The following is a 21,826-nucleotide window of genomic DNA, read 5'->3' as shown; positions in this document are numbered from 1 at the left end:
TAAAGGGACCCCTGACCATTAGGTCCAGTTGTGGCCGACTCTGGGGTTGCGGTGCTCATCTCGCTTTATTGGCCGAGGGAGCCCGCGTACAGCTTCCGGGTCATGTGGCCAGCATGACTAAGCCACTTCTGGCGAACCAGAGCAGCGCACGGAAACGCTGTTTACCTTCCCACTGGAGCAGTACCTATTTATCTACTTGCACTTTGACGTGCTTTCGAACTGCTAGGTTGGCCGGAGCAGGGACCGAGCAACGGGAGCTCACCCCGTCACGGGGATTCGAACTGTCGACCTGCTGATCGGCAAGTACTAGGCTCTGTGTTTTAACCCACAGCACCACCCGCGTCCCCAGTATACTGGTATATGATGATAATTATATTAATGTTCTTGTATCTTCTAGTGTGGTGGTTTGTTTGATTTTTCTGTTATTTGTTTGATTGTATGTTTGTTTACTTGCATGTACGTCTCTTTTCTCATAAATGTATTCATTTTAAATTAATAAAGATATATTAAAAAAGAAGAAGAAAAAGAAAGAAGAGTCTACCACCTCTCATGAGAGTCTATATATAAATATAAATACATGCATCTCTCCTGAATGTGTTGGCTAAGATGACCTTCCGTCCCAGTCATTAAGCAGGGTGCAACCCTAAATCACATTGATTAGGCTGGCCACTTACTTTATCGGCTGTGGGCTCATCCAGTCTCTGCTGCTCAATGCACAAATGGCAAACTTTTGCCATTAACTCGTAAGGGTGGACGAAGAGCCGAGAGCTGAGCAGGAAGGTAAAGATGTATGTTCTCTGCAGGTGAAGAGAGACAGTGGCTAAGAAGATGCATAACTTCACAGGGGCCATTTAGAACAAGACACGCATGCTCATGTTTTAGCAGGCAGAGGCTAACTTGTTGCGTTACCGTGGGAGAGCGCCCAAGACTGCCAAGGTAAGCATTCAAAACCTCATTGCGCCAAATGCCATTGTCTTCAGAACCTGTGCTGGGTACATCACCACACCCGGGTGATGCAAGGCTGTCAGCAGACAGGGCAAGGAACATCACAGCTGAGCCGACAATCGTTGCGTAATAAACACACATTCAATAACAGAGTTGCTGGGTACGCAATTTCAAAATTCATCCTCTTGCTAAACATGCAACATTGCCTAGTGGTTTAGGGACTCTCACTTCTACCTTGAACTCAGTGGGTGGTGAGAGGCAAACCTCAGCATCAGCCTCCAATGAGAATCACATGGGCCTACTCTAGAGCAGGAGTCTGCAAACTTTTCCAGCAGGGGGCCGGTCCATTGTCCCTCAGATCTTGGGGGGGGACCGGACTATGTTTTTTGGGGGGAAATGAATGAATTCCTATACCCCACAAATAACTCAGAGATGCATTTTAAATAAAAGGACATATACTACTCATGTAAAAACACACTGATTCCTGGACCATCTGCGGGCCAGATTTAGAAGGCAATTGGACCAGATCCGGCCCCCGGGCCTTAGTTTGCCTACCCATGCCTTAGATTAGGTTCTCAACCTGTGGGTCCCCAGATGTTGTTGGACTACAACTCCCATCATCCCTGAGCTCTGGCCTTGCTAGCTAGGGGTGATGGAAGTTGTAGTTCAATAACATCTGGGGACCCACAGGTTGAGAAAGGCTGCTCTAGAGCACTGATGCAAGCAGTATTGAGGTCATGCTATAAAATGCTACAGAGAAACAAACAAAAAAACAGGGAGAGAGAGTATCTCCTTTACCAGTGTGGTTGGTGCCACCTCCATTTTTTTAAATTATTATTATTATTATTATTATTATTATTGAAATATTAATATACTGCTGCATCATAAAGATATAGCACAGTGGTTTACAACCATATAAAAAAAGGGAACCAAACAATAAAATAATAAAAAGTTCAAAGTGAGCTCAAAGCAAAAATAAATTAGACACAAACACTAACAGACCATTGTGTGGGATGCACTTTTAATTGCTGGGCAAAACAGAAAAGTTTCCAGGAGGTGTTTAAAGGTTGACACAGAAGGCGCCTGCTGAAACTCTAGTGGCAGGGCATTCCACAGGACTGGGGTGATGACACTAAAGGCTCGATTTCTTGTTGTTGTCAAATGAGTCCTACCAACTCAAGGAACAACCAAAGATGCTCTGGCAGATGGGAGAGGCAGTCACGCCAGTGCTGCGTACTCTAGTAAAACCAGAAAGCTTGCATTCTTGGTAGATCCACTATGTGTTGAAACTTACTGCTCAGAATCTCAGGATGAGCCTTACTGCTGTAACTGACCAGCCCTAGTTTGGTATTCCAAGACTGTTGCAAATTCCAGCAATGAATATAATTTATTATTTGTGAAACCGATTCAGCTGCACTTATTTTACTCTCTGGACAGCCAGCTCCTAAGTGATCTTCAAAGTAGATCTTCACAGCTGAGGCTTCCCTGCTGCATAAGCTCTCTGCTACGCTGCACCAGCCCATCAGAAATAATCTTAATAGCTCAGCCACAGGTTCCTGCACCCCATAAATAGAGCCCAGCAGTCTGGGCTCAAAGTATCTATTCCATATCACTTTTGCAAGCAAGAGAATACAACTGAGGACCAGACAGTGTACATCTTTCCAGTGTGGAATCCTGTCCTGTTGCCATCATAGGACGGAAAATTCCACACGGCTTCAAGAGTTAGCAATCCTCATGTGAGTTTTCAACAAGGGTGTCATTCAGTTCAATCCGAAGCTTCCATGCATGGACATGAGTAAGCAAGGAGTGTTTTGAAGCAACCTTGTTTATTTGAGTAATTACCGTATTTACTCGAATCTAACGCTCACCTTTTGGGGCCATATTACGTTGCGAAAGTTAAGGCGCGCATTAGATTCGATGACACATTTACATCCGCCAGGAAATACTTCTTTTTGTTTCAAGGTTCTAAAAAGGTGCGCATTAGATTTGATGGTGCATTAGACTCGAGTAAATATGGGAATACTGGAGGAGTCCTAGTGAAGGCAATATTCACACATTAAGAAATCTGTCGCAATCGATTGCTCAGCACATTTGTGAAGATCAAAGGGGAAGCTGAACATTTGATTTCCATGTGTGTATTCAGACACAGAGCAGAGGATAGAAGCAAACTCATCACACTGAAGGGAGCCAATTCACTTATGGCTGTTTTCTACATGGATTTGTAATGCCCAAACGGGAAAATTGCATGTAGACTTGGGTGTGGTGCTTATCTTGCTATGTGTATACGTGGCAAATAGCAGCGTTTTCACAGCCTGTAGTCTGGTGGGCAGGCATCTAGAAACCTACTTAAAGGTAAAGGGACCCCTGACCATTAGGTCCAGTCACGGACGACTCTGGGGTTGCGGCGCTCATCTCGCTTTATTGGCCGAGGAAGCCGGCGTACAGCTTCCGGGTCATGTGGCCAGCATGACTAAGCCGCTTCTGGCAAACCAGAGCAGCGCACGGAAACGCCATTTACCTTCCCGCCAGAGCGGTACCTATTTATCTACTTGCACTTTGATGTGCTTTTGAACTGCTAGGTTGGCAGGAGCAGGGACTGAGCAACGGGAGCTCACCCCGTCGCGGGGATTCGAACCACTGACCTTCTGATCGGCAAGCCCTAGGCTCAGTGGTTTAGACCACAGCGCCACCTACATCCCATTTAGAAACCCACTTAGTGTGGGAAAATTAGTGCCTGCTCTATGGCAGAGGGGTGAAAATAGATCCAGCACTCCTTGGGTCGTTTTTGACAGAGGAGCAGGATATCAACCATCTCACTGTGTGTCCAAATCCCTAGGAACACCTAGGAAGGTGCCTCATGAAGAGTCAGACCAGTTGGTCCATCTAGCTCAGTACTGTCTACACTAACTGGCAGCTGCTGGCTCCAAGGTCTCTAATGCACAGTAGGTCGGGCCAATTTAATTTGCAAAAAGAGGAGACTTACATCAGGGTAGTAATCAACAGTGGGCACTAAGTGTTGGATGAGGGCTTCCAAGGATCCTGACAGCAAGTTGTTTTCATGGTAATAGAGTCCTCCGCAGCTGTCCTCTTTGGCCTGATACAGGTTTCGGTTGTAACCGCTGCTGTCAAACATCGCTGCAAAGGGAGGAGTCTGCGGCATGTTTTCCTAAGCAAATACAGAGGAAGTAGAAAAGTTTGTACACAATATTCAGGCGAGGCAATTCATTTATGATTCTTCCCTTTCTTAATCCCCACGAAAATCCTTTGTGATAACTCATAAATCCCATTTTATACTCGAGGAGGTGTGGTTGGACCACACCAGCCTTTCCGAACCTTGGGTCTCTGGATGTTGCTGAACTACAACTCCCATCAGCCCCAGCAAGGCCCAACAGTCAGAGTTGATGGGAATTGTAGTCCAATGACACTTGAGGATCCAAGTTTGGGGAAGGCTGGACTGGACAACAGAGACTTGCTCCAAACCATCCAATATGGTCGTGTCAAAAGGCTGTAATTGGAACCCAAATCTGTAGATTCGTCTACTGGGGAAAGTGTGTACTACAACAAACCTGGGGGTCCTTAAAGGTGGCAAATGGCTCAAAGAAGCCAAGCCAAGGTGATGCCCTCCAGATATTTCTGAACTGCATCTCCCACCTTCCCTGGCCATTTCCCACGCTCACTGAGGCTGTTGAGAGTTGAAGTTCACCTGGAGGGTCAAGGTCCTCCTTCTACACACCTGCAATAGAACTTCTGCATGGAATCCTGATCCATACTTCAGAAATTCCTCATTGTCAGTTTCCTCCAGGGAAGTTACTTGGAGCTGTAATCCTGAATCAGTCAGGACTGTACCTACAGCTGTTTGCCCACCGACTCAGCTCCATTGCTGATATGTCAACAGACACGGATTTCGGGTTCTGCCTCCCTTGGAACATCACATCTTCCACAGTCCCTCTACCCTCTCATCCCCTTGGGAACCATCATTCTCAAGCATCCTAGATTGGTGGACTTTCCACAAGAAAGAGCAAGAGGTATGTCGACACACCCTGTCCTGGGCAACAGGGATGATCTTCACCGGCTGTTTTGTTTTGGCTAGCACAGTCTGGACCAGACAGCATCCTGGATGGCTGCCGTGGTCTAGGGTTTATGCATCAGGGTTTTGTCACACAGAGGATGCTTCAATCTCAACCGGTGGCCCCAAGTTGCTCTTTTGTCAGAAATGCAACAGACTTTCTATGTCATTGAGGCACTGCACACCGTGATCAACTCCTGCCCGGGAACCAATGTTCCCACTGTGGAAGGATGTGTGTGTCCAGAATTGGCCTCCACAGTCACTTACAGACTCATTGTTAAAACCGTGTTGATGGAAGACAATCTTACTCAGCTACGAGTGATCGCCAAAGAAGACAACACAACAATTTCCAGTCACACAGCCTACAACGCATCCCATCCTTGATGCAGCCACGTGTCCGGGGAAAAGGAATGATCACATCAATGATGTCGGAACAGTCATCTCCCCGCCCCTCCGGGTTACGAGTCAAATTGCCAGGTATGTACATTTGTTCAAGTTTCATGCAAGAGGTTGGCATGTCTCCATATGCATGCATCTGCAAGGGCTACAGGCATGCAAATAATGAAATGGACAACAAGGAGGAGTCAAACAGGAAAGGGGAGAACCTGCTGTGTAAGAACGCCCCACGTGTCATTCATCCTGAACGGTGCTGCCACACCCTTGATTGAGCAAGACTCCCAACAGTTTTAATCTCAAGAGCAAATGAAGGAAATGGCTGGAGCTCGGAGACAGAGCACGTGCTTTTCATACTGTTCAATCCCCAGCCTCTCCAGTTAGGGCTTGGGAGAGACTCTTCTGTGAAGCTCTAGAGACTGCTGCCAGTCAGTGTAGGTACCAAGGTTTACCTCGCCTGGGCCGTTCACTCCAGCGGGCTGGATTGCACATGCACGTAAGCGCGTGCGTCCATGATTTCCGGTGTCTGCGTCTGCACAGACATTATTTTTGGCATCTGTGCATGCGCAGACACGATTTCCGGCACCGCGGAAGCAAGTCCCTGCACTGTGCTGGTTTAGCGCAGCACACAGGGACGTGCCCAGCTGGTGGCTCATTTCGGAGGTGGTTCGTGGGCCGGTTAAACGACCCCTACATGGGTCGCTTGTGGCCCATGGGCCTTAGGTTGCCTACCCCTGGTGTAGACTGTACAGAGCTAAATGGACCAATGGTTTGACTTGGTATAGTGTTCCTGTGGGGCCAATGACTCCTTCCTGAAACCCTGGAGAGCTGGTTGCCGATTGTAACAGACAACTCAACAGACCGATGACCTAAGGCAGTTTCTCTTCTTCTCTCGTCCATAAGAAGATCCAGCTGGTGGCCCATCTAGTCCAGCCTCCTGTTCTCACAGTGGCCAACCAGACGCCTGCAGGAAACCCTCAAGGAGAACTGGAACGCAAAGCACTTTCTGTTCCTGTGGTTTCCAGCAACAGGCATTCAGAAGCACTGCTGCCTCCAACCTGTAGTGGCTAGCAGTCACTGATAGCCTTATTCTCCATGAACTCTGCTCTCCACCCCATCCCCAACACAGCTGAGACTCTGCAAAAAAGAGTCTCAGCACACTGCATACACATGTCCGCCTGGAAAGTGCTTAATTCCCCCCTTCCCACCAAGATAGCATTGCAAGTGCAGATGCCACCTCTTCTCTTTCTCTCTTGCAGGGGTCAGCAAACTTTTTCAGTAGGGGGCTGGTCCACTGTCCCTCAGACCTTGTGGGGGCTGGACTATATTTTGAAAAAAAATAATGAACAAATTCCTATGCCCCACAAATAACCCAGAGATGCATTTTAAATAAAAGGACACATTCTACTCATGTAAAAACATGCTGATTTCTGGATTGTCTGTGGGCCGTATTTAGAAGGCAATTGGGCCAGATCCGGCCCTCGGGTCTTTAGTTTGCCTAAAGGTAAAGAGACCCCTGACCATTAGGTCCAGTCGTGGCTGACTCTGGGGTTGCGGGGCTCATCATGCTTCATTGGCCGAGGGACCCGATGTACAGCTTCTGGGTCATGTGGCCAGCATGACTAAGCCGCTTCTGGCAAACCAGAGCAGCGTACGGAAACACCGTTTACCTTCCCGCCAGAGCAGTACCTATTTATCTACTTGCACTTTGACGTGCTTTTGAACTGCTAGGTGGGCAGGAGCAGGGACCAAACAACGGGAGCTCACTCCGTCACAGGGATTCAAACTGCCAACTTTCTGATCGGCAAGCCCTAGGCTCTGTGGTTTAGACCACAGCGCCATCCATGTGGGTTTGCCTACCCATGCTCTATTGGGGGTTGTTGTTATTGATGTTGTTGTTGTTTTGATGGGGGGCAGGCTCTTTTAAATAGTAAATAAATGCAGGACCTGGTGTGTGCCAGTCCAGGAAAGAACCCGATTTTGGAAAACAAGTGGTAACAGAACAGCCTGTCAATATGTAGCTTCTCTCCCCACCCTCCTTCTCCATCTGTGTGCTCCAAAACTCCTAACAAAGCACTTTTCGGAGGGAGGCGAGGAGAAGCTATTAAGTTATTAGCTGGATTCCTGGGGACAAAAAAAAAAAATGAAAGGAAGAAAACGCACCATGCAGCACAGAGAGCCAAAGGGTCTGGCTTGCTTCTGGCAACAGGTCAAGACAATGAAGGCATTCAAACTCTGCACGAGACTTGGAGGATTGAGAAAGGAAACAATAAGACAGAGAGCTAAAACACAGTCGCTTGGGGAAGGTGGAAGGCACACCAAGCTAGAGTGACTCCCCTGGCCTGCCTAACCCCCCTCTCCCTTCGCTAATCCCTCTTTTCAAGATGCCAAAGGAGATTTGCATCAAAATAAGGGACGGCAGCAGGCTCAGCATCTGAAAAGTCACATTCATCACTCTGAGCAGCTGTTCGACCAGGGATTGGATTCCTCCCAGCACCAATAAGTCAGGAGGGGGGGTGTTGTGGGGGATGTGCATGTATGCATGAAGGGAAAGAATAAAACAGACCCACGTGCCTTCGCAGAAGGGGACAGACGCGCAGCAGGTGAAATTTTAGGCAGTGTGAGAATGCCACATGCCGCTTTGGAAGGAGAAGGCAGTTGGGGGAAGGAGAAGTGGGCAGGAAGTCCCTTTGTCTTCAGAGGGGATCACCAGCAGCAGAAAAAGAAGAGACAAATGGTACTTGGCCACTTCATGACTGCAGATGAGCTCCTTTTGCCCCATCACTTCCTTCCATCTGCTATTTTGCAAAACCCAAAACAGAAACATGCACCAGTTTCCCCCAATGATGCTTCCCGTAGACATCTCTTTGTCATACTCTAGAGGCAACAGAACACCCAGACTCTTCCTTATATCACCAATATAATTTTTTTGGATATGAGATAATGGGAGGGATCCAGAGACCTACTTTAGACATCTAAAGGCAAAAGCGTCCCTTGTTTGTTTGTTTGTTTTTTAAAAGCCAAACAAAGGACCAACAGATTCCAATACGTCCTTGAATGTAAACATTCCAATATACATTCGCATAAGACACTGATGCTCAAATTCAGAGTGGGAAAATAATCCCCAACCTTTTCATTGATGGGAAAGTCAGCTGAGAGAGCACAAATTAGGAATTAGCACAAGTGCAAATGTATAGGAATCCTATCGCCATCACCCAAAAGGACTCAGGATGCAAGATTTGGAATAAAGACAACTCCTGTCCAAATCTAAACAATTTCTCCTCTGCATATCATAGAACTGCAGAGTTGAAAGGGACCACAAGGGCCATCTATAGTCCAAGCCCCTGGGATGCAGGAATCTTTTGTCCAAGGTGGGGCTTGAACCCACGACCCTGAGATGTTAGAGCCTCATGCTCTACTGACGGAGCCACTCTGTTCCATTGGAGCCAAGAGGAACATCACCATGCCAGGCGAAGGACCACGGCTCAGTGGCAGAGCATCTGCTCTGCATGCGGAAGGTCGCAGGTTCAATCCCCGATATCTCCAGGCAGGGCTGGGAGAGACTCCCTTCCTGAAACCCTGCAGAGATGTTACCTGTCAATATTGAACTAGATCATGGGTAGGCAAACTAAGGCCCGGGGGCTGGATCCGGCCCAATTGCCTTCTAAATCCGGCCCACGGGTGGTCCAGGAATCAGCATGTTTTTACATCAGTAGAATGTGTCCTTTTATTTAAAATGCATCTCTGGGTTATTTGTGGGGCATAGGAATTCGTTCATTTATTTTCCCCAAAATATAGTCTGGCCCCCCCACAAGTTCTGAGGGACGGTGGACCGGCCCCCTACTGAAAAAGTTTGCTGAACTAGATGGACTGATAACCTGACTTGGGGCTCCTCCAGACTTCCCCTTCCCCTACTGGTTTCCCCTGGAGAAATCCAGTCTTTACCAATGAATCGGAGCAAATGTCAACTGGTTTTTTCTGGATTGACGTTTGCACCAGTTTATCACTAAAGTGCATGCAGGCTTGCGCTCAGATCTGTGCTTCTAGGCACAGGGACAAGCGCAAGTCTGCATGACCCCTCCATATAAGGCAGCTTCCTATGTTCCTAAGTGGGCATCAAGATATGCTCACTGACATATGCAAGTTGGTTTCCTGTATAGCCCAATTGTTCATTGCTGGATCAGGATGCCTGGATGTTTACTTCTGCAAGAGCATCAGTTTCATTTTCCCACCAGCAGCCAGTTACTGCAGTGGCACTGACACGGCTTGGCCTGGCCCACCAATTTAATTCAATAAGGCATCACTTCTGTGTCTGCTTGTACATTGGAGTGGAAGGCGAGGGATGCTGGTCATTCATTCAGAATGCACCACTCACTCGGGCCAGGTTACTGAATGAGACGCACGACGCATTGTCCAAATGTCAAAGCGGATATGAAAGTGTGAAGAGGATAAATATAGGCCACCTGTTGATGGCCTCATCTAATGCAAACAGTACGGGGGGGGGGGTGTAAGGGGAGAATGGGCTCCATGGGATTTCAACAGGCATTCATGCAGAGAACAAGGTTTCTCATAGATTTAAATCATCAAAGAATTCAGCTTTTGTTGGCAAATTGACAGAACGAAACACACTGGGCAATCTCTAGTTGTGCCCATCCATGAGAGAAAAGGCATTTGCTCATAGATTCACAGAGCTGGGAGGGACCTTGAGTTTCATCCAGTCCACCCACCCCCCGCAATGCAGGAATATACAGCTGTGCGATGGGACTTCTCCTTGCTCCACTCTGTGACTCCTTAGGCGCCGCCCCAGTCTGCTCTGAGGAGTTGAGGGACCCTCCAGAGCAGATCAGAGGGCAGCGTTAGAGACTCAAGATATATGAGCTAGGTCCTTAAACCAGGGCTCCTTAAACCAGGGTTACAGTCGCCAAAACGGAATCCCCCATTTTGGGGCCAGGTGACTTGAAAGTTGTATTTTCCAACACAACCTTTTGGTTCCTGAAATTCATTCTGACCGTGCAGATAAAGTATAGTGGATAGAATTCTACAGGGTGTGTTGCTAGTGTGTGAAAATAGTCAAGATCCAAGGACACGCCCAGGCACGCACCTCCAGATGGTGGAGACGTCCGACGCCATCTTGGCACCCGAGCATCTTCCCTTGGTTGCAAAGGGCCAATAGGTAAAGGGACCCCTGACCATTAGGTCCAGTCGTGACCGACTCTGGGGTTGCAGCACTCATCTCGCTTTATTGGCTGAGGGAACCGGCGTACAGCTTCCAGGTCATGTGGCCAGCATGACTAAGCCGCTTCTGGCGAACCAGAGCAGCACAAGGAAATACCGTTTACCTTCCCGCCGGAGCGGTACCTATTTATCTACTTGCACTGGCATGCTTTCGAACTGCTAGGTTGGCAGGAGCAGGGACCGAGCAACGGGAGCTCACCCCATCGCATGGATTCAAACTGCCGACCTTCTGATCGGCAAGTCCTAGGCTCAGTGGTTTAACCCACAGTAGTGTCCTTGGGGAGGAAGAGGTGCTACACTACGACTACCGCATTGTCCTTATGTGGCACCAGCCTTTTAAAGACCAGTTTCTCTTTGATATTTTTTCTGATGGCTTCTTTTTCTCTCTTCTCCCTGCATGTTTTCTTCAAAGCTGGGCTTAAACCAGCCGAGCTTCCTCTAAACGCACCCCCTACCTCTCTTTTTAACAAAACAAAAGGCAAAGCTTATGCGTTTCAGAACCCCAAGATCCAAGCAGCTTGCTTAGCGTGAATTAGAAGGACAATAATGGCATGACAATTCCACCAAGGACCCTGGGAGAATTCCGCCTCTGACCCATTCGGTTGCAGAGAGATTTATGGAGTGAATTAATCTGAAAGGGATGCACGATGGACTTAGGCCCCAGCCAAAGCCTGCAATAAAACTTCCCCCGTGCGGCAGGAGATGGTTTGAGGCAAAAAGCTGCTTTTCTATGTCATTATTTACAACCAGGCAGCTGGAGGACGGGGAGGAGGGGCTGCTGGGCAGCGGTCCATGCTCAAGTGTAGAACACCGTTCTAGTTTTCAGCCTCACAGATCAAACTAATGCAGGGACTGGTGCTTCCTTAGCCTTGGGTGTGTGAACCCAAATGGTGAACAAGTGCCAGAGCAGCTTTCCCCAAGCTGGTGCCCTCCAGATGTTTTGAACTGCAGCTCACATCAGCCCCAGTCAGGACAGCTGTCTGGAGGGCACCATGTTGGGAATGGCTGCACTTGAGAACCTGCAGAGGGAGCAGACTTGGTTTCAAGGATTTTGGATAGCAAGGCTCAGAAAGAGGCCTGAGGCCCCTGGCGCTGTTCCCAATAAGATTGTGCTGGGGCAGATTTATGTGTCAGGTATATCATTAAAAAAATAAAATACTAAGATGTCCTGATAAAGTGGTACCTCTGGATACGAACGGGATCCATTCCGGAGCCCCATTCACATCCTGAGTAGAATGCAACCCGCGACTGCACGTGCGCGGGTCACGATTCGCCGCTTCTGCGCATGCGCGTGACGTCATTTTGAGCATCTGCACATGCGCGAGTGGCGAAACCCGGAAGTAACACATTCCGTTACTTCTGGGTCGCCATGGAGCGTAACCTGAAAACACTCAACCTGAAGCACATTTAAGCCAAGGTATGACTGTATTAAATGCTAGGGAGTACAAGGATCTCAAGGTCCATTCCTTTCTTATAAATTTGGTTTATTCAGGATTGAAGCTGGCCTGGTAATGTTTTCAGAAGTGCTCGTTTGTTAGATCAGGGGTCAGCAAACTTTTTCAGCAGGGGGCCGGTCCCCTGTCCCTCAGACCTTGTGGGGGGCCAGACTATATTTTGGGGTGGAAATGAATGAATGAATTCCTATGCCCCACAAATAACCCAGAGATGCATTTTAAATAAAAGCACACATTCTACTCATGTAAAAAGACGCTGATTCCCGGATCATCCGCGGGCCGGATTTAGAGGGCGATTGGACCGGATCCGGCCCCCGGGCCTTAGTTTGCCTACCCATGCCTTAGATTAGGGGAAGGAGAACAATTTTCTCTTGAAGGCCCCATTTGAAAGAAGTCCAGACTGAATGTGGGCAGAGTCAACAGTGGGCAAGGAAACTTCTCTCTTCCTGCCACTTCTCTTAATTCTTTCCTCTATGCCATCCCACAAAATCAGACTAAGGCATTGCAGTTTGCCTCAGATAAGCTCCCAAAATTTCCCTCTCTTGCTTCTGCTGATGGAGTACAGAAGCTGAGGGGAAATGCGACACTGATTCAAGTTGGCCGTTTAAAATACAGTGGTGCCTCGCAAGACGAAATTAATTCGTTCCGCGAGTCTTTTCGTCTTGCGAAGCACGGTCCGTCGCAACTGCGCCTCTTCAAGCGGCTTTAAGAAAAAAGGGAACAAACTCGCAAGACGTTTTCATCTTGCGAAGCAAGCCCATAGGGAAAATCGTCTTGCGAAGCAATGCAAAAAACGAAAAACCCTTTCGTCTTGCGCGTTTTTTATCTTGCGAGGTACCACTGTACACTCATTGAGGATCCGCCACCAATTCTGGCTCTCTCCTAACTAAATGCACATATCCACATTTGTAAATAGTCGTACCTCAGCTCCCAAACGCCTTGGGAGTGGAAGGTTCTGGCTCCCGGAAGTGTGTGTTCTGGTTTTCAAACGTTTTTTTTGGAAGCCGAACATCTGACGGGCTCCCTGCAGCCAATCAGAAACCGCGCTTTGGAAGTTGAAGGTTTCGGAAGTCAAATGGACTTCTGGAACGGATTCTGTTCGACTTCCAAGGTACGACTGTATATGAAAGTTCAACCCTCCTCCCTGCGCACTTGCTGTTCACAAGCTTACAGATTTGGAGAGGTGTACAGATGCTTGACACAGACATGTGAAAATACATCGATTAGCCACAAAATGGGTTTTGACGAAAAAGAACAGAGCTCAGGATCTGAAGAAATGCATGCAGCCTCAGGACTTTCTTATCTGGTGAAATCTAATCCAATTGCAGCGATGCTAATTTCTTCCAGTATAAAACTTGATCAAAAGCAGGAGAAAGAACTGGTTTCAGGGCGGCCAGCCTTCAGCAGCGGGGTTATTTCATCAGCCAGCAATTCTCCAGATGAGCAGAAGGTGGAACCTGACTCCAAACCCTTGGATCAAAGTCTCAGCCTCTCAAATCATCACACCTACAAAGTCAACAGATTAAGTGGGATCTTCCAAGTACACATTAAGAAGCAGGCAGAGTAGATGGAAAAGAAAAAGGGGACTCTTTATCTCCATGTACAGCTTACAAGAAAATGTTACAGAGGGGAATGCTTTTGGGATGATTAAGAGACTTTAACTTTTAACCTCTTATTCAGACAGACTTAAGGCATGCACACCCACACGCTTTATGGGGCACTCGGAAAACAAAACTCTTCAGAGCGAGGAAAGCAGCTCTGAGTCACTCTGTTATCGTGCAATATGTCTCAGGAACTTGGCTTCACTCTGACTATTTTTACATTAGGCTAGACACACACACACACACACACACACACACACACACACACAGAATTCCAAGTACACTAATAGCAGACTTTGTCAACCTGGCGCCCTCCAGATTTTTCAGACTAGAACTCCCATCCTCTAGTCCAAAACAGCTGGAGGGCACCAGGGTGACAAAGGCTGATATAGGACAAGACATTTTTTGCTTGCATGAGGTTTCATTTCACAACTCACAACAATACAATAATGACTTGCGGTTGTTCCTATCCTCGTCTGTATCATCGCATTACCTGATAGCGGCCTTTTTTGGCCAAGCCTGCAGTAGATCAAATCCAAATCAGAGATAGTACAGTAACTCTTAATGTAAATTTAACAGAATCAGGAAAAAGTAACCAGGGAGAACATTCTGTATCTCGTTACAGTTGAACCCAGGGACATCCAATGATAAGGCTCTCAAAGGCATCAAATCATGACAGATGCCACCTATCAGTCGTCCGGGATCATGAGTAAAAGCATTTGCTGCCTGCCATGAATGTTCCCAGAAATATTATTTTCTGCAAAGTTTTTCTCTGCACTGGCGGAGGAGAGGCAGGAACGGTGGACACTTGCCTTGGCTAGCAGAGTTCCCCCAGGCCTTGGACAGCACCAGAAAGAAGGCTGCAACATGTATTACTGGAAGAACTGCCCTGACTGGGTGCTATTCAGGTGTGCCTCATCAGTTAACAGATCCAAGTGCTCCCACACAGACAACACAAACAGTTCCAGAGAAAATGATCTGAAGACCGCAGCCCAAGAGAAAGCATAAAACCATCTACCTATTAGAAACACATTTGGCAGATGAGTTTCTGTTCTTCATAATGGCACAGAGATAAGGAATCACCAGCCAGGGGCCTGAATGTGGCCCTTCCCACATTCCCAAGTCACGCAGCTCAACAGTCCTTCTTTGTACTCTTCTTGAAGGTTTTTGATGGCTGGAACATAACTACCCATGTGCTCCTTGCTTGACCTGGGTCCGAACCTCCTGTCTTTTAACTTGAATCCATTGATTTGGGTCCTAGCTTCCAGAGAAGAAAGCAAGCTTGCTCGATCCCTCATGTGGCTGTACTCAATACTGCAACATTTTGTTGCAGGTCCACTTGCCCCCTCCCATCTCTAAACAAGGTCAGATGTTAACAAGACCTTCCCAGCTATGCTCTATTCAGCATTAACCAGGGGTAAAGATTCAAACTCTTTCCCTTGTCTGATACTCTCTCACATGCCTTATTTTTTCCACCTCCTTCCAGGAGCTAGTTTCTATGGGGGCAAATACTATCCCTGCGTTAAGCCATCTTTGGAGAGATTGCTTGCAACCTTCCCCACAGAATAATAATTGCAATACAGGTTCACCTCATTCCAGTATACCTGAAGGAGCGTCTCCATCCCCTTCGTTCTGCCCGGACACTGAGGTCCAGTGCTGAGGGCCTTCTGGCGGTTCCCTCGCTGTGAGAAGCCAAGTTACAGGGAACCAGGCAGAGGGCCTTCTCGGTAGTGGCACCCGCCCTGTGGAACGCCCTCCCACCAGATGTCAAAGAGAAAAACAACTACCAGACTTTTAGAAGACATCTGAAGGCAGCCCTGTTTAGGGAAGCTTTTAATGTTTGACAGACTATTGCATTTTAATATTTTGTTGGCAGCCGCCCAGAGTGGCTGGGGAAACCCAGCCAGATGGGCAGGGTATAAATAATAAATTTTTATCATTATTATCACCAACAACAACAACAACCATATCACACAGCCATAAATCTGGCTTGTGGAATCTTTTCCAGACTGAAGGCCACATTACCTTCTGGACCACTTTCCAAGGGCCACATACAAGTGAGCATTGGGCAAAGCCAGAGTAGGCGGAACCACAAACAGAAATGTACAGTAGTCTAGTTTTGACACACACACCCCATGCTCCACCCAGGCAACGAAGAGGCATTATCAGCGTTTCCATCCCTAGTGTATAGAAATCATTCCGCACTATGTTTGGGGAGGAAGGGACGAGTCACTGGTTGACACCCGAGTCTTACTTGCCAGATCTTATGATCAAAACAAGGCAGCCGCCCTACCAAACTCCAGATCTTCTCCCTGCCTTCCCTTTCTCTGTTCTGCATCTCGCCCGGTCCTAAATTTAGAGGGCTTAGCAACACTCAGCCGCACTGTGGGAGGGTGTTTCCGCGTCTCCAGGCTTGGCAAGGCGAGCCAAAACAAACCCGTTAGTGCAGAAACGAGAGGGGAAGAGAACGAGCACAGATTCTCCCAACGGAGGAGGAAGTAGACCAGCCAGACAAGACATTTTTAAAGGTCTGCCGCCCCTGTAAGCTTCAGCTCTGAATGATAAGGTTTCAGTTCTCCTCAATTTGCCCTGCTCTTTGCTTAGGCCACACAACAGCTTCCATTAAAGCGGACAGTCCATTGGGGAGCTCCTGGGGAGGAGGAACCCATGGTTCTCTCTCTCTATACACACACACACACATTTTTATTGATTTTTTAAACATATCAGTTCCAACAGTCATACAACATAACTTCACATCTTATACAATATTTTTAGACTTCCATCAACACCTCTGATGATTTTCCGTTCTTTATCCCTTATTATGCATTTCTTAGTTTCTAGATTACATTTAATTGTCCTTAACAAATAATTCTCTTCATAGTCTTTCTTGCAATATTTCAAATAATCCACCTTACAAAACTTCTTGCAGTCCTACTAGCGTAATCTGTTCATCACAATTACTTTTCAAATAGTTCATATATTTGCTCCAGTCTTCTAAGAATCTCTGATCCCGCAGGTTTCGAATCCTTCCTGTTAATTTATCTAATTCTGCATAGTCCATCAACTTCATCCTCCATTCTTCTTTCGTCGGTAGTTCTTCTTGCTTCTGTTTTTGTGCCAATAATATTCTTGCTGCTGTTGTTGCATATAAAAACAACTTACAATCCTGTCTAAACCCGTGGTTCTCTATATGTTGTTAGACTACAGGTTGTATCACCCCAGCCTACTGCTCCTGTTGGATGTGGCTAATGGATTCAAACAGCACCTGCAGAGCCACAGGCTCTCCACCTCGCCACAAGGAGGATTCTAACTCTGGTATGGCTGATCTGCATAACCTTGTGGCTTCAGTTCTAGGATAGGAGAACAGAGACTTCATTGGCTATTGTCCCAAAGTGCCCTCTGCTTAGTCAAGGTATGACAGGTAGCTATGATGGAAAGGGCATCTTCCACAGTTGACATCTCGTGTCCACTTCTGGGCACCACCATTTAAGAAGGATGTTGACAAGCTGGAACGTGGGCAGAACCAAGGGCAACCAAGATGATCAAGGGTCTGGAAGCCAAGCCCTATGAGGAATGGTTGAGGGAGCTGAGTATGTTTAAGCCTGGGAAAGAGGAGACTGAGATGAGACAGGATAGCCATCTTCAAATATCTCAAGGGATGTCACACACATGGAGGATGGAGCAAGCTTGTCTCCTGCTCTGGAAGGTAGGACTCAAACCAATGGCTTCAAGTTACAAGAAAGGAGATTCTGACTAAACATCAGGAATGACTCTCTGACGGCAAGCACTGTTCAACCGTAGAACAGACTCCCTTGGGAGGTGGTGGACTTTCCTTTCTTTGAGGCTTATAAGCAAAGGCTGGGTAGCCATCTGTCACAGTTTAGATTCTTGCATAGCTGGGGGTTCGGCTGGATGACCCTCAGGGTCCCTTTTCCAACTCTACAATTCTATGGTTCTATGGTTCCTGTCCACCATGAAGTCCTCCAATTCTGATTTCAAGCTTTTTAAACAAAGATGAGCAAACATTAACAGTAGAGTAGCTGGTTAAAAGGGCTTAGGTTGCATTTTCGTAAATCAGTCGAACTTACTTCCTAGTGAATACAGTATGTTTTGTGATCACGTTGCCACAGTGACATAGTGGAGCAGGGACTCACTAGTCGTATCAGAGCAGAAACAACGGCATCATCTCCATGGGGCCCTATTTACCAATTCTCAGAATGCCAAATAAATAAGCTTTTTGCAGAGAGAGAGACCTACTAAATAAGATCTGCAGAGAAGGACGGGTTAGGTTGCATTAGCATGCACAGCTAAAGGGTTAACCTGCCATTTTCATCCTGAAAGTTCCAAGGTCCCTGGTATTATAACCAAAATGCCACAAAGCACCGAGCAACCTTCTAAGTCCAGCAGAACTCTTCATCAGGCTAGATATTAAGCAAAAGCGGAAGGGGCCAGAGTTCAGCAAGAAAGATGACTTAGTAGTGTTATAGTTTTTTTGGGGGGATAGACTCCCCTAAATACCTGGAACCATTAAAGGGTCAGAATTGAATCAAGCCCCCTGAATTTTCAGAGCAATTCAATTGCTGGAAGAGCCAGGCTGATAATGAGTTGTTAACTAAGGCAAGGTGATGAGCCATTAAGAAAGTGAGGACTCAGTGCCCAAGTGGGCAGAGACCAAAAGAATGTGGAGTTTTTTAGGATTTCAGTTTCAGTTCTTTTCAGATCCCTGGCTACAGCTTGGGAGAAGCAAGAACCTTTGGGAGTGCAAGCCCCTCCATCGTAGGTTCAGGGTAGGTAAATGGACCATATATCATAAAGACAACACAGTCTCTGTTGTGCCTTAACGCGAACCCTAGGAAAGTGCCTAGACCCCCAGACTTTCACACAGCTCAGAGATTGGAGAGGCGTGAAACAGTATTAAAGCCAGAATGCCTGTATTGATTAAGAAAAATCACGTTTACTGTACCGCCTTTAAAGGGGCATACCTGTGTGTGGGGGGGGTGTCTCACAAAAGAGCACCCATGCACCGTTACATCACTGGGTTGCAAACAAGTCTACACCAGTCTCATTTTTCACTGACTGACAAGCAAACAGCTTAAAGTACACAGTGGATGCATTTCAGTGTAGCTCAGTATCAGTTTACTGTTTACAAAGCCCTTTGAATAGAGGACCTAGCTGAAATCACCCATGCGCTCACCTTTTGACATCAACTCCAATTACTGAACAACACTTTAAAACACATTTGAAGCCTGCGACTTCTCCTAAAAGAATCCGGGGCACTGCAGTCTGTTAAGGATGCTGGGAATTGTAGCTCTGGCAGGGGGAAACTACAGTTCCCAGGTTTCTCCACAAGGGAGTCCTGTGCATTAAATGTGCATGGAATGGATCTGCCCTATAAAATCCCATCAATCCATCTGTCAAGTTATTCAGTTCTTTTCAAAGGAGCTGCCCTCTAGAAAGGTATACCCTGACCCCTCACAGCAAGTCGTCTCCATGCATCCTCTACATTACCCAGGAGAGTATTTTGGAATTCCTCTCTTGTTTACAAAAAAAAAGAGCCCAAGGAAGTCAGCCTATATATGGGAAGAAATGCATTCCTCCTCTTTTTACGCAGCATGGAAATTAACAAAAGGGGAATCCTGAATTCAAGTGACAAAAGAAAATACTGATGACCCCCTTAAATGTTTTTTACAAAAAAAAGAAACGTAAACAATGCAACTTAGCGATCCATGTGTCACTTAAGCAAGAGTACTGCGCTTAAAATTATAATGTGCGCGCACCCCTAAGTTATCCAAGGCTACCCCTGCGTCAAACTAGTTTCAAGAGCGAATAAACTGGTTTATGTGACCTAGGAACGTGGCCATACAGGTTGAAAACCACGCTCCCGATTTCCCACCTTCTTTTTCCAGTCTCCTTGGCTCAGCAGCGCAAAGCACATCGCTGTTAAGTTACACTGATTTCCAAAGAAGGGACCCTCCCACGTTCCTCTCAATATAGCCCGTCACTAAAATACTAATAACCCATGGTGGGTCTACTCCCGAGGAAGCGTTTATTAGCACGCAGGATCTGGTCCTCCGCACAAGTCCGCGAAATATAAAGACAACAAGCTGTTGGAAGCAAGGGAGGTAAATTTCATGGGTGGCCACAATGCTAAAAAAACCACACCCTGGGAAAAGGAAACCCGGCAGAAATCGGTGGAACTTCACGAGTCAAGCGTACAACACGGTCCACATCGCTGCTGCGCTCAGACGACGCTACATCAACCCGAAGGCATTCACAGACACGGAAACGCTCGTTCCCACGCACGCGCGTCTTTTTACCTGGCTCAAAGGATCTCCGGATATAGGCTACAAGTTTTCTCCAAATTCTGTCGCCTCTGTGCAAATCTTCCCGTGTCTCTTCTGGGCGCCAAAGCGCGGGTTTCCACTGCAGAGATGAACTCGGAGGCTCAGAGAGGAAAACTTCACCTCGACTCTCCCGAGCGCAGCTTTCCACAAGATCAAACCTCTGCGCGAGATCCTTCGCCGAGGTCCAAGCAGCCCCGCGCACCGGTGCAGCTCTGCGCGACCTCCTAGCAAACCCACCCGCCCCCTGTCTAAATTATGGAATTAAAATAAATAAGAACCTAAATCTATCAATCTAGCAGCGCAGATAAAAAAATAACACCCGGCGCGCCTTTCTGCAGCTGCAAAACTGATCGCTCTGCCGGCCGCCCGTGTACTAGTAGCGCACACGCCCCCTTCTCCCGGGTCCTTTGGCTCCGCCCCCCCAGAATTCCTCCACCAATCCTAGCTCGGAATCTCTCTACCTACGGGGAGGGGGGAGGCGGGGGAGGAAGGAGAGAGCAACGCTGAGAAGCAGAGATCAGAGTAAAAGGGAGTTTTGTTGTTTTCGTCTGTGTTTCACCGCCCCCCCCCACCAAAAAAAAAGCAAGAGCGAGAAGGATTTCTATAGAATTGGAGAGTTGGAAGGGATACCAAGGGTCATCTAGTCCAACCCCCTGCAATGCAGGAATTCTGCACACAGCCGTCCCCAGGTGGGCTCGAACCACCAACAGCAAAACGCACTGACGGATTTTTGATCAAGGAAATGGTTTGGGGTTTTTTTTTTTGGCAAGGTTCACAAGACTGTGGTCGGATCTCTCATCTCTCTTAATTTCTTTGGGGATGGGGTGTGCCTTACATTTGCCTATGCCTATAGAGGCAGCAGAATGAGGTGGAGACTCTATACCACTTCAGACAGAGCGGATCATATTTTAATAATGCTTTTTTAAAAAAGTTAATCTTATTGTTTCGCTGTAGGGGTTAATTGTTTTGCTTGTGCAATCAGCATAAATCTCAGACCTATGGATGACTCAAGCATCTTCCTGGTTTGTTTGGTTTTTTTGCAACACTGCCCTAGGCACGGTTCCTCAAAAGTTAAAAATTCTACTGAGTTTGGTGGAACGCTGGATAGTGACGTGGACAGTGGGAGAGAGAACTCAATGGAGTATCCTGCACAGCGCCGGCCACCCATGAGGCCAGGGGAAGCAACCGCCTCAGGGGGCCGGATTCACCAGGACAGCAGATCCCAATGTTGACCTTTCTTCCCTCCTTGTTCCTGTAGCAGATCTTCCCTCACGTTCACCCCTGCTTCCCTGGTGAGGGCACCATTTAGGGGTTCACCTCCGGTGTCAAAATGCCCTGGACCATCCCCTAACTGAATCAATTCTCACGCTGCAGTGCAATGCTATGTTGCAGGTTCAACTTCTGATGATTGTTCCCATTTTAAAGATGCCCAAATTGAGGCTGAAAGGAGGGCTAGTGACTTGCTCAAGGCCACAGAAGTCAGGGTGAGTGGGGAGGGCAACCCAGATTTAAAGTACATGGCCTCCCCTAGAGAATCCTAGGCAGTTTCCCCCTCACACATTTCCCAAAATTCAATGAAATCCTGGCAAACATGAATCTTTAAAATGGGAATAATAATTGTTGTTGTTATTTATACTTAATTGATATTATTTATTAATTTGTTGTTATCTAACTGGGTTGCTCCAACCACTCTGGGCGGCTCCCAGCAAAGAAAACAGTAAAAACGCAATACAGCATCAAACACTAAAAGCTGCCTTCAGATGCCTTTTAAAAATCACCTAGCTGTTT

The 21,826-nt window shown here is 47.2% G+C and overlaps 1 protein-coding gene across 2 annotated transcripts in view; it reads right to left on the bottom strand.

Moving 5' to 3' along the window:
- Positions 1 to 21,826, bottom strand: part of RASGEF1B (RasGEF domain family member 1B) — a 253,126-nt gene that overhangs the window by 23,705 nt on the left and 207,595 nt on the right. Inside the window, exons 1-3 of one of the 2 annotated variants that reach the window (XM_083571444.1) lie at positions 20,012 to 20,444; positions 3,929 to 4,111; positions 675 to 797 (exon numbers count right to left, since the gene is read on the bottom strand). In XM_083571444.1, coding sequence (XP_083427570.1) covers positions 675 to 797; positions 3,929 to 4,105 — 300 coding nt within the window. In that variant the 5' untranslated portion in view covers positions 4,106 to 4,111; positions 20,012 to 20,444. Of the gene's footprint in view, positions 1 to 674; positions 798 to 3,928; positions 4,112 to 20,011; positions 20,445 to 21,826 lie in introns of those variants that run through there. The other variant, XM_083571443.1, reaches the window with a different exon arrangement.

Source organism: Podarcis filfolensis (assembly GCF_964270895.1).
Source record: "Podarcis filfolensis genome assembly, chromosome: 9".
In the NCBI taxonomy this organism is placed as follows: domain Eukaryota; kingdom Metazoa; phylum Chordata; class Lepidosauria; order Squamata; family Lacertidae; genus Podarcis; species Podarcis filfolensis.
Note: the sequence above shows the minus strand (reverse complement) of the source record. Positions and strands in the feature narration are given on the sequence as shown.